Raw genomic sequence first — 12,888 nt, 5'->3', positions numbered from 1 at the left:
AGAAAAGAGTGTGTACACTCGAGAAAGACTAGAGAGAGGATCAAGCCACACAAAAATACATGTACATATATCATATTACTTTTAAAATACATATTTTTCACTAAAACATTTTAATATAAGAACTATCACAGAAACGGTTTCATGAACACTTTTGAGTGATGACCCAAAAAATCCCTCAATTTGAGTTTTCGTTCTGTTTATTTACTTCACAGACAGATTGAATTTACTCACAGAATTTTGCTGCTGTTTTAAATCAGAGATGTTTTTAAACAATAAGACAGAAGGAAGGCTCTTGGTACCACAAATAAAGCCAATAAACAAATAATTATAAAGTGCATTAAAAACGTAGTGTCTAATTTTCTACTGACACCAAAACCATTGTTAATTTATGAATATTTAATCTCTTGGCCTTACTGCATCAGTGCATCAAGTATCACTCTGTGGTCAAGTTCAGTTGTGTGTGATGCATGTTAGATCATTTGGGATCTCTGATGGGATTTTCATGAATCAATAGAGAAACTGTCATAATCCCACACTAAAGAGAGAGAGAGAGGTATGCCAGAAATGTCCCAGCTCTCATCTGACTGCCCTTGCTCTAACTGCATGCATGAAAGCATCAGGAAGTCAGGAGGCTTTCCACGTCCCTCTCATTGTATTTCTTCGCTCTTCCACCTCTCTATTTTTCCACTCCGCTCAGACTGCACTTCTTTACATCAATCCTTTCCGTCTGTTTCTAACTCTTATTCTGCTCTTCATCTCTCTTTCTTCATCCCACTCTCCTGCTTTGATCTGGTTCGGCCCACTCTGCTGGTAACAATAGACTCCACCACACAAACTCTTCTTTATATAGTGTAAATCCACTAGTGATCTCATTAGAGGCATTGATGGAACACAGATGACAGGACTACTGTGTCTGGAAATACCATTCTAAAGAAGCGGGGTTCAGAAGAGGCCACGCAAGGGAAGACACCTCGTTTCAATTATATGATTGGTTGATTTCTATTCAAAAGCAATGGAATTGTTCTGTGTGGCATCAATTCTTCATTTCTTGACCAAGTCTTTAGTGTTTGGCAAAACCACATTGCGTCACCTATTCAGTATGAGATGTTTCAGTCAGATCACTATTTGTGTGTAAGGCATTTACTTCAATAGTTCAGTAGTTTCACAGACCTTAGTAAGAGTAGATAGCATATTCAATTTGGGGAACAAAAACAAGTATGTGAGGGATAAAGGTACAGCCCATTCATACTGTTGTGCAAAAAAGTGTTAACTGTTCAGGAAATAAACTTACAGTGGGGTCCAAAAGTCTACACTAGAGATCATCAGGGAAAAATCTAAACAAGGCAAATCAAATAAAACCAAATAAATTCTATAAATAAATGTTTTAAATAAATAAAGTCAAATAAAACAATATAATCAAAAATAAACCATTCAATCATACACTGAGATCTCAAACAGATCGTCTTGTTTTATATAATGCTGTGTCCAGTTCACTAATGTGATACAGAAATGTGGCCCAGGATTTGGCATCGCAAACAGGATTAAGGTCGAGCGTGTCACATTGGGACTGTTTGTTTAAGCTAATACGTGGATGCGTCTTGCCCAGGCACCTGACCCATCTTCATTAAATCCTCTCCTGACATTTACTGCCACAGTAGAATGAGGCAGTTCTCAGGTCAGAGCGTCCAGCCAATGAGGAGAGAAGGTTATATGGGTGCTAGCCATGCTAGAGGGGCCAATCTCTTTAGGAGCACTAGTGCGTATCTGATGAGGTCTCTTTACATTCTACACATTTAAATGATGGAAATGCCCCGTATTCATGCACACACACACAAACACTCACACATACACACACAGTCATGCTCCATGAGTCACCTGATTTACTCTAACCCTTGACAAGGCAATTTAGCTGTACAACAAGCTGTGACCAAATTTTCTTATTTTGCATAATGAGTTCCCTATGAACACTTAGAAGAGGTTTTGGGGGGAAGGGTTTCTCTTTAAATGTAAGCCTTTTAAAGGTCAGATTAGTATCGGACTTGAGTAAAAGTGGGCTTGATTGGAGGAAAGGACTGTGTGTATGTGTGTGCGTGTTTATTTCATGTGCAAAGGGAACCCTTTGTGCCTGTCATTTTTTTTTTGTGGTAGCAGGGCAAAGACAGGAAGTAATCATCGTCTGAGTAAACATGGCCCAGTCTCCTGAGTGACCCTAATCTGCCATGAGACATTCCACACCCCCATACTCTACATACATGCACACACGTGTGAACATTGGGTTCTACATACATAGAGACGCAATTACACACACACGGCTTGCCATCAAAAAACCCAAACTCAGCTGCTCAGACTGACAAATCCCAGCCCTGCCCAAACCAGGCCTGATATGCAAGATGCAAAACTAAAACTAGAACCAGAACCCAGCAGTTGATTTCCACGCAACCCCATCTGAGAAGATCCAGAGCTGCTGCCATCCCTGCTGTTTCCAGACAAACATACATGCTCTTCAAGAGCCACGCTAAACTACACCCTACACGTTTATTTTTCTAATTTAACTCTACAAACAGGGTCCAAAACTGACTTTTTGCCACACCTTCCAACAGTGACTGAACTGAGAAAATGTATCAGTTCAGCCATAAATGTTTTTTTGTGGCCATGAAACAGTATTTGGGATTTTTCTTTTCATCATTGGTCATTATGGCAATGTGATTATTTAGATGCAATTTTTTCTTGCATAATAGTGTCAAATGGTACATCAGCTATGCTCAGAATTCATGTGAAATTGCCCCCCACCCCCATTTTTTTTTGCTCATATGTGACTCATATCTGTTTTTTCATAACTGTGTGAACAGTAAAAACCAAATGGAATCTGATCTTTTCAGTTCTGATTTGGGACACTTCCATATGTATCCCTAAAGAAGATACTGTACAGCTCTGGCTTTTTGCAATGTGACCTCAGTCAGAATATCAGAATTCATGACTGCAGATTAACATTCGTCATAACTCTGTGCTCACTCCAAAGATTTTTACATACCATTAGTTCTTTGCTACAAGCAAAACTTGGGGGATCGTATTGTAAATAATCTAACATTTTGCTCTCTTTCTCATCACCTGTTCACAAACTCGTACCTGAACTTTGTACATGATATGATTTACAATAATGAAAATCTATGTAATTTCAATGACTGACTGACTTCCACATAACCCAATATGTGATTTTTTTTTTACTTTTAATTCATTATATGCTAGAAATCTTGTAAAATAAGTTCACGTTAGATGTAACAATGTCCCATTTTTGAACAAACTGCTCTTTTGAATGATATCTCAATGAATCTGTTGAGTGATTCGTTTAAGAACTGGACTGTTTGATTTCTCAAGCAACTTCACAAGGCAATAATGAGATGCAATAATCTGGAGGCAATTGTTAAAAGCCAACTGGAGGGGAAGATTTTCATCATGGAATAATGACTTAAATTTCACCTTGTTCATCACATACAGCCATTTTAAATTATTATTATTTTTTTCATTTAGCTGTGTTCCATCTAAGAAAATCTTTTTCAGCAAAAAAATAAATACAAAAAAATGACTAGTGTTATTTTTGGATGCTGCATGAGGTGCAGCTGAGACTAAGATGCATTCAAGGTGAAAGGAAAACAAATGTGACAGAGCTAAAATATTGCACAAAAAATATGCATACTTAATTCAAGGACTGTGTGTCTCATCAGTGCTGATCTGATATGCATTCTCTCTCTTTTTTTCTCTCTTATGCCTTAGATCCTTTTAAACATTTTTTTTCAAGCATGTTTATTACAGTTTGATTGCAGACATGGCCATGTGAATTTATTGATCTCCTAATGGCCTGTGAATGGTGGAGTGGCAGTCAGGCGTGAGGAATCCCATTTAACCTCTTCCTATTAAACAGGAAGTGTGCAGGGTAATGGGCTGAACTGGAGAGATGACTGGAGCAGATAGGCAATGAATCTGCATCAGATAGAGGGATGAAGAAATAGATAGTGGATTAAGGGACAAAGGGAGAAAGATGGACAGTATGAATGGCTATAGGAATGGCGAAGGATGAACAGATAAAAGAAAGGAAGCATGCAGTGAAGGAAGGAGAGAGCTATAAAGGGATAGCAAGAACACCTAGATGGGAATAAGGTGAGCCGAGCCATTAATCAGCCTCAGTCACTGAGCATGAAGGGCAGGGAGACTGGAACCACTCCGACACCAGCGACTGCCCCAGTGCACACATTCACACACACACACACACACACACACACACACACACACACACACACAACTGCTTCACTGGAGGAAAAGAATGGCACTGTGTGACCTCCATAGCAGACATGCTACGCAAATGCGGAGATTGTGTAAAATTTTGATGTGTGGATATATGCATACAGATGAACCCGAGGTACAGTTAGCTTGTTTAATTCACTACCTGAAGCTTCCTATTGGTGCCCTGGGATAAAGCTATTATTTTTCTATTAAAAAAAGAGTGTAATTTATAGATTTTAAATATTATTATGGTAGCATTAAATATAAGTTTGTAAGTATTATGCATCTTTAAACGCATGCTTACCTACTCTTGAGTTAATTAAAAGTAACAAAATTGCACATTACTGTTACATATTACATATTTCCCAGCAGTTGGTTCACCTTTCACCTATGACATCATACTTAATTTGATTAATTAAATTGGGGCTGTGAAGGACAAAAGTCCAGTGTTTTGAAAGTTTCACTGTTGTGAACCTGTGTGTTGATCTTTTAGCTGACAAAACAATTAAAACACATCCACTGGAAATTTTGGAAAAAATGTTTGACTGCCTGAACGATCAACAACAAAGCATACAATATTACAACAACAGCTGTACTTCCATCTCTTACATCAATGTTTTCTTTTGTGTCCTATTAAATATGCCATCTACTCTGACTAAAGTCTCTATATATCAAGGGCTTGATGTAATCTGGCACATACAGTAGTCCTGTTAGGCTCACATCCAGACAATAATGTAAGGAACAACCAAATAACAATGTCTTTAAATAATGGATTACAGACCACCATGCCAGGTTCGGTAACACCAACATCCTACTCGTCTGGGATGATGTAAAGCAGATAGTCTTGAATGGTAAATGTTCTTTATGCCAGCACTAGATGCTACTGTATGTGTACTGTCCTCTACAGCCGCTTTAAGACTGCAATTCACGACTGAAGCAAAACATAATTCTAAAATAATACAGGAAATATGCCAAATATTTATTACACTATTCTGGTGAGAGAATGCAGATGTTCAACAACATTTAAGTTATTTAGTTACAGTGTAATAAAAAAAAATGAACCAGTTTTGAATAAGAACTGGTTCTCGGTTCCCAAAGCTACTATTTGTTTCTCGGATCTCAGATCAGATAGTGCTGCTCCTCAGGGAAAGGCAGTACCTGGACCTGGTTGAAGGACATCTGCAGCTGTCAGTGGGGCAGTTAGTGAGCTAGCTCTGTTTGAACTGGTTTGTGCTTCTGTGTGGCAGCTCCCAGAGAGAAAGAGATTAATAATAAATGAGTTTGGGATAGAGAGAGAGAAAGAAGGAAACACAGAAAGAGAGATTCCTATTGAGTCTGTAGGTTGTCTTCAGGGCTCACAGTAACAGCTGAACAAATGTTTTGTAAGTGTCTGCTGAAGCTCAAACCTGTTTACAATAGCTCTGTTCCAAAACCTAGCGTGCTGCTTCTTTGCTGACTGACAACATGGGCAGCATCTTATATCTTATAATGCTTTTATTTATTTTTTTTTCCAATATTGAATGAAACAAAAGTTTGGGTTTTTATGGAGGTCATTATGCATTCTATGATTGCCACTTCTGCAAAGGAAGCACTTGAAATTACTGTACAATTTAGCCAAATAGTATCACAGGAGATAAAACCATTAAGCCTACTTTTTTGGAAAAGTCTTTGTGAAAGAATACACTATATGTCCTAAATTTGGTAAGTTTTTTTTTCATGTTTGAAAGAAGTCTCTAACAGCATTTATTTGATCAAAAATACTGTAAAATATAAATATTTCAACATTTATTACAATTGATCTGTTTTCTGTTTTTATATTTTAAAATGTAATTAATATTTTATTTAGCAAGCATGCATTAAATTGATAAAAAATGTATAGAAAATCACATCTACAATATTATAGAATTTCTATTTCAAATATAAATGTTGTTCTTTTGAACTTTCTATTTATCAAAAGAATCTTTAGCATCACAGATTCCACATTAAAATATTGAGCAGCAAAATCTATTTTTAACATTGTTAATAATAAGAGTCATTACTGATAACTGAGTACCAATAATAATTAATTAGTATATTAGAATGATTTCTGAAGGATCATGTGACACTGAAGACTGGAATAATTGCTGCTGAAAATTGAACTTTGCCACCACATGAATAAACTACATTTTAAAATATGTTAAAATAGAAAACTTTCCTTTTAAACTGTAATAGTATACTTCACAATATTACTGTTTAGAACAAATAAATGCAGTCTTGGTGAGCATAAAATATATATTTTTAAATAATTAAAAATATCGTAATTTTTCTAAACATTTGACAGGTAGTATACTGTATGTGTAGAAGAAAGAAACACTCACTCACCTCTCTAAGCATGGGGTCAGATATGGAGCTGAGGTTGACTGCGCCTTCATAAGTCAGGTAGAAGAAGACATTAAGAGCTCTGATGGCCTCAGGTCCCTGCTGCTTGTATCCGAATATCAGATCAATCCACTGGTGCAACTGACAGGACACAAACTCACTCTCCAGAGCCTATAAAACACACAAGAGATAAAACTAATGTCATTCAGTCTCAGTGACACAAGACCGCGAGAACACACCACCCTAAAAAAGCTATATCAAGATGTGGGTAAATAAGCTAAATTGAAGGTAGTTAGAGAATAAGACATAGTGAAATACCATGTGGCATGACTGCTTAGAGAATTCCCCCAGATTGCGATAGATTTGTCATTTTTATTTATTTTTTCACATGCCCAACTCATAGAGAGCTCCTTAGAGAACGTAACCAAGTAGCATGGGTAACAGGATCTGTCAAAATGTGCTTTCAACAGTCACAAATGACATAATACACACAAATTACAAGCATATGCTTCTAGGACAGAACCGCTGGAGCAAAGCAGATCGTCTTACATGAGCAGGATGAGATATCTTTGCTCTTTTGTTTAGTCTCATCTCTACGTGCTACGGGGCGTATGAGTGTGTTGTTGTTTTCGAAGCTATGATTGTTCTTTGACTGTCATAACATTGAAACACAAGCTGTTTCTCTCTTCATTAGCCGCCAAAGGAGGGCCTCCGTTTATGACTGCTCATAAAAAACAGCAATTGTGTTAATTTGCTCAAAGCTGTGTGGGCACAAAGGGCTCTAAACGAGCCCAAATGAGTATGAGAAGAGCCTTGATTGTCATTGCTGCCTTGTGTCACATTAATTTAGAGAAAAACATTAGGCCTTGCATTTAAACAGCAATTTATATCATTTAAATGCTTACCTGAAAGGTCTTAGCATCACTCATTTAAATGTGAATTTGCAGACAGCTAATTCCGCTTAATTTGCACTCCAAGCTTTCTTAATTAGAACTTTAAATCAGAAGGGCAATGAGAGATGCTGTGAAATGTGGCATTTGCAATACGACAACAGGTTTGACAGCAAACTAGTTCAGTTCTTGTGCGGTGATAACTTTATAAGTGATTGATGCTAGTAAAAAAATTCAGAAATAAAACCCAAGCGTTGCATAGCTTGGCTTGATTAAATATTAATGAGATATCTTTTGAAATTACATATGTATATATTTTTTTAACAAGTATGCATGCAAAGGTGAGAAATAATTGCTTAGTTTATAATCAGGATGGTACTTAATACCTATCACTCTATATTAAAATACTATACTTCATAACTATGCTACATTTCAATTTTAAAATATGTTGTCACAGAAAAAGCAGCAAAACAAAATATTATATTTAAATACTATTGATTAATAAAACATGTCAATTATTTAATCAGATCATTTAATAAAATCAGATAATGAGATAATTTGAAGAATACTTTATTAATCAAGAAATCATAAAAAAAAAAAAAAAAATCACAATTTCATAAAGAGTTGATATTTTTCTTTCATTGTTTTATTAGCAATGCACAGCATTTATTATAAGCACTTGCCTAAAACATGGAGATTTATTCCACTTATTCTATTTGCCTACAACAATTTTATTAAAAGTAACCTGTTCCTCAGAGTCTTTTAGTTTATTATGTGGATGGATTGACCCGGTACTGTTCCGTGACTTGTCTGTTTCCAAATTTAATGCAGAGGCTGATGGGCATTTAATGTGGGCCGCCATCTTGTGTCAATCAGCGAGGGGAAACAAAGAGGGGGGCAATGTTATTGGACACCAACTCTCCAGAGGACTGCCTTTATGTTAATCAAGGAACTCTAAAATCAGGAATGAGATGGGAACCCTGCTCAGGGAGGCCTGACCTCATCAGAGATGCAGAGAGCGTTTGGTAGGGTCTCCTGAGGCAGGGGTGTCACTCTGAACCCATGCTCTTTCATCAAAAGTGGAGGGGGAGATGTGTACCTACAACATTAGATTCCTTTTTAAAAATGACTACACCACATATGCTAACCCAGAGGGCATGTGTGTGTATATATATACAAATAAATGTAAGTTATTTTGCAGTAAAATGTCAGGTTAAGATGTTTGATATGGCAGATTTACATCTGTCTAAAGGCTATCTCATGAATGTGTTGTCTCGTGCAAAAAATAAAATAATAAACAAATAAATAAAAACAGACTGGCCAGTATACAAAACAACACACACACAAACTTTTTTATTTGATTGACCAGTTTACAAAACAATAGAAAACAAAACAAAATATATGTTAAAGATTTCTTGAGAGTAGGAAAAAATAAAATGAATAAACATGGGGTGTTGTCGGGTTTCAAAGGAACGGTTTACCTAGGAATGAAAATTCTGTCATTTTTGTTCATTCTGATATCGCTCCAAATCTGCATGTATTTTTTATTTTTATGAATTAACACAAATGACAAAGAACAAAAGCAGCATCATAAAACTATCAGAATGTTATTTGGAGGAAGACATGAATATATTATTGGATAACAATGTTATATTTTTCATCACAAAATGGTATTTTATGCCTCCTGAAGATTTGGAACATAATGCTTTTAGCCTTATATTATATCTTCTGGTCAATTTGGGATCTTGACAGCCATGGTCACTTTGAATTACTGTTGTGTTATTATTCAAAAATATTTCTACATTTGTGTTCCACAGAAAGAAATGTCAGCATATGGATCTGGAATGACATGAGAGTGAGCAAATAATAAAAATCTTATTTTTTGGATGAACTATTCCTTTAAATTCACAGATATGTACAAAAGAGGCCCAGGAGTGTGTAAGATGCAGCTCATTAAGATTGCTCATATCTGGAGAGCATTATTGATGTGCCAATTAGTAGAGGCAGTATGTCCCATAAAATCCACTGGGAATCATCAGCATTATGGAAGTGTGTGTGTGTGTGTGCTGGTGATTCTGGGGTGAGGTATCACTGCTGAATCAAAAAAATTATTAAATTTTATTTCATCACTGCTTTTTGTGCTGTGGAAAAATGCTGTAAATGCATTGAAAAATGTTTTAATAATAATAATGACATCTCAAAAACCTTCAAATTTCAGTTTATGCACTAACTGATGAGTTCACTGGGAAATAAAACAGCACTGAAGACTGTTATAACAGAGTTTTCTAATTTTTTCTATTTTCATTAGCATCAGATTTCCAAGCAAAAACTTAGAGAACACATAGTACCATAAGACACTAATGATACTTTCAAACATGTCTTTTTACGAGATGGATCTCTCTGAGCTCTTATGACTTTCATTGACCATTTCCCTGTCTTTAGCAGCCCTTTAAAAGCATTTTAAGGACTTAGAGGTAACCTGTCTGTAGCCATGTTAAAATGTCACATAATAAATCAATCTGGCTGTTTTGCATTAGAATACAGGGCTGTCAAGGGCAAAGGAGTGCAATGGTGAACACATGAGTGGACGGGTTTATTTGACTGGCAGTATTGATTAAGAGAGATTGTGGTGGCACTAATCACACAAGTGGACAGTGCGATGAGACCTCGACGCAGTGACAGACCACAGAAATAAAACATGCATCTATGGAACAGACAGTGAAACCTGTGAAGCTTTGTTTCAATATTTCATTTCTATTTAGTTATTGATTTGAGATGTCATGTTATAAGCTGGATAATGTACAGTTGACCTGATCACATTGTTGAGTTTTTTTTTTTGCAAGAGTCAACAGCTAACTGTGCTGATGTCAGCATAATTAAACATTTTTTTTTTTTTTTTGACGTATTGTCAAGTATGGTGACCCATACTCGAAATTGGTGCTCTGCGTTTAACCCATCCAAGTGCACACACACAGCAGTGAGTAGTGAACAAATGCGCGCGCGCACACACACACACACACACACACACACACACACACACACACACACACACACAGTGAACACACACCCGGAGCAGTGGGCAGCCATGCTGCGGCGCCCGGGGAGCAATTGGGGGTTCGGTGCTCAAGGGCACCTCAGTCGTGGTATTGAGGGTGGAGAGAGCGCTGTACATTCACTCCCCCCACCTACAATCCCTGCCGGCCCAAGACTCGAACCCGCAACCTTTCGATTACGAGTCCGACTCTCTAACCATTAGGCCACGACTTTCCCCCATTCACCATTCTTCATCTAACTTCTTCCACATCGGAAAATGAAATCCCTGCAGACTTTAAACGACACCTGTAATGTTTATTGTCAATCAAAAAGGATAAGCAATGTCTAATAAATTACAATTAAATTACAACAATCTTTGTAAAGTAAAAAATTAGTGCAGCATGGTCAAATTCTCATGCTGATATTTTTTATGCACGTGTGTGAAGTTTGCAGCCAAAAGCACTGCACTCTAATTTTGATATTTTGATATTTGATATATTTATGCAATAATTATGATAATTTTTTCCCATTGAAAATAATAAGAAACAAATATTCCAAATATATTCTGTTATTTTTAAATTATGGCAGTATTTCATGTTAAAATAGAGACAATGCCTTTAAAATCCAATTTTATAAGCCAGATTAGTGCCATCTGGTGGGTGTCAATTAAGAAAAACATCTGCAATTCCATGGTTTAGCCCATAGATTCCCATATAGCTCTATATAAAAGGCCAATACATACTTATTTTTATTAAGTTATGGGTTTGGATATATATTTAGACATTTTCAAATACTTTTTTGTAAAGGTTTAGAGATTTTTTTTGGTTTGAAATGTTGATTTAAAGCGTCAGTTTTTGAATTATTATTACTACAGTCAAACCTGAACACAGAGAGAGCATTTTGTTACACAAATTCTATAAAAATGTAACAACAATGAAAAGGAATGTTTTATCAGAGCTTAATCCTTCTGGGTCTGATCTGATTTCAACCTCTTATTTCAGTTTTCTGACTCGTTATGGCTATATGGTTATAGCCATACCAATTCATTTGAATGTGTACAATTGTGTATGTGTCTGTTTTGCTGTGTTACTGTCACACCAGTTCATAGGTGTAGGTGTGTGTGCGTGTGTGTGTGTGTGTGTATGTGTGTGTGTGAATGGATGTGTTGGTTTTGCACTCTTGGGTCTAATGTCAATTTATAACCTGAAATGTTAAAGATGTATTAGCATATGTAGAAACTAACATTAGCCTAATTTAATAAATCCTGCAAAAGCATTGTTTATTGTTTTTTAATGATATCTAATGGATTAGTTAATCTTAACAAACTGAACTTTTACCTCAACAATCAGAGGAACAAATCAAATCTAATCTGTGGAACACAGGTAGTAGAATCCTGAGGCCTTCAAGCAGGTTAGAAAAAAAGTTATCAAGGTGTAAGTAAGTAAATAAATAATATAATTATATATATACAGTGGGTACGGAAAGTATTCAGAAGAAATTTTTCACTCTTTGTTATATTGCAGCCATTTGCTAAAATCATTTAAATTCATTTCTTTCCTCATTAATGTACACACATCACCCCATATTGACAGAAAAACACAGAATTGTTGACATTTTTGAAGATTTATTAAAAAAGAAAAACTGAAATATCACATGGTCCTAAATATTCAGACCCTTTGCTGTGACACTCATATATTTAACTCGGGTGCTGTCCATTTCTTCGGATCATCCTTGAGATGGTTCTACACCTTCATTTGAGTCCAGCTGTGTTTGATTATACTGACTGGACTTGATTAGGAAAGCCACACACCTGTCTATATAAGACCTTACGGCTCACAGTGCATGTCAGAGCAAATGAGAATCATGAGGTCAAAGGAACTGCCTGAAGAGCTCAGAGACAGAATTGTGTAACAAAAGGTTACAAAACAATTTCTGCTGTACTTAAGGTTCCTAAGAGCACAGTGGCATCCATAATCCTTAAATGGATGACGTTTGGGACGACCAGAACCCTTCTTAGAGCTGGCCGTCCGGCCAAACTGAGCTATCGGGGGAGAAGAGCCTTGGTGAGAGAGGGAAAGAAGAGCCTAAAGATCACTATGGCTGACCTCCAGAGATGCAGTCGGGAGATGGGAGAAAGTTGTAGAAAGTCAACCATCACTGCAGCCCTCCACCAGTCGGGGCTTTATGGCAGAGTGGCCCGACGGAAGCCTCTCCTCAGTGCAAGACACAAAAAAACACCTGAAGGACCACAAGATGGTGAGAAATAAGATTCTCTGGTCTGATGAGACCAAGATAGAACTTTTTGGCCTTAATTCTAAGCGGTATGTGT

General features: G+C 36.6%; 1 protein-coding gene across 1 annotated transcript in view; it reads right to left on the bottom strand.

Annotated features, from left to right (window-relative positions):
• The window catches only part of LOC306874378 (lipopolysaccharide-responsive and beige-like anchor protein), a 270,819-nt gene that overhangs the window by 23,929 nt on the left and 234,002 nt on the right, over positions 1-12,888 (bottom strand). The window contains exon 47 of the mRNA XM_079424376.1: positions 6,640-6,807. Within this exon, the coding sequence (XP_079280502.1) occupies positions 6,640-6,807 (168 nt within the window). The remainder of the gene's footprint in view (positions 1-6,639; positions 6,808-12,888) is intronic.

The sequence above is a fragment of the Barbus barbus genome, assembly GCF_936440315.1.
Source record: "Barbus barbus genome assembly, chromosome: 8".
Lineage (NCBI taxonomy): Eukaryota > Metazoa > Chordata > Actinopteri > Cypriniformes > Cyprinidae > Barbus > Barbus barbus.
Note: the sequence above shows the minus strand (reverse complement) of the source record. Positions and strands in the feature narration are given on the sequence as shown.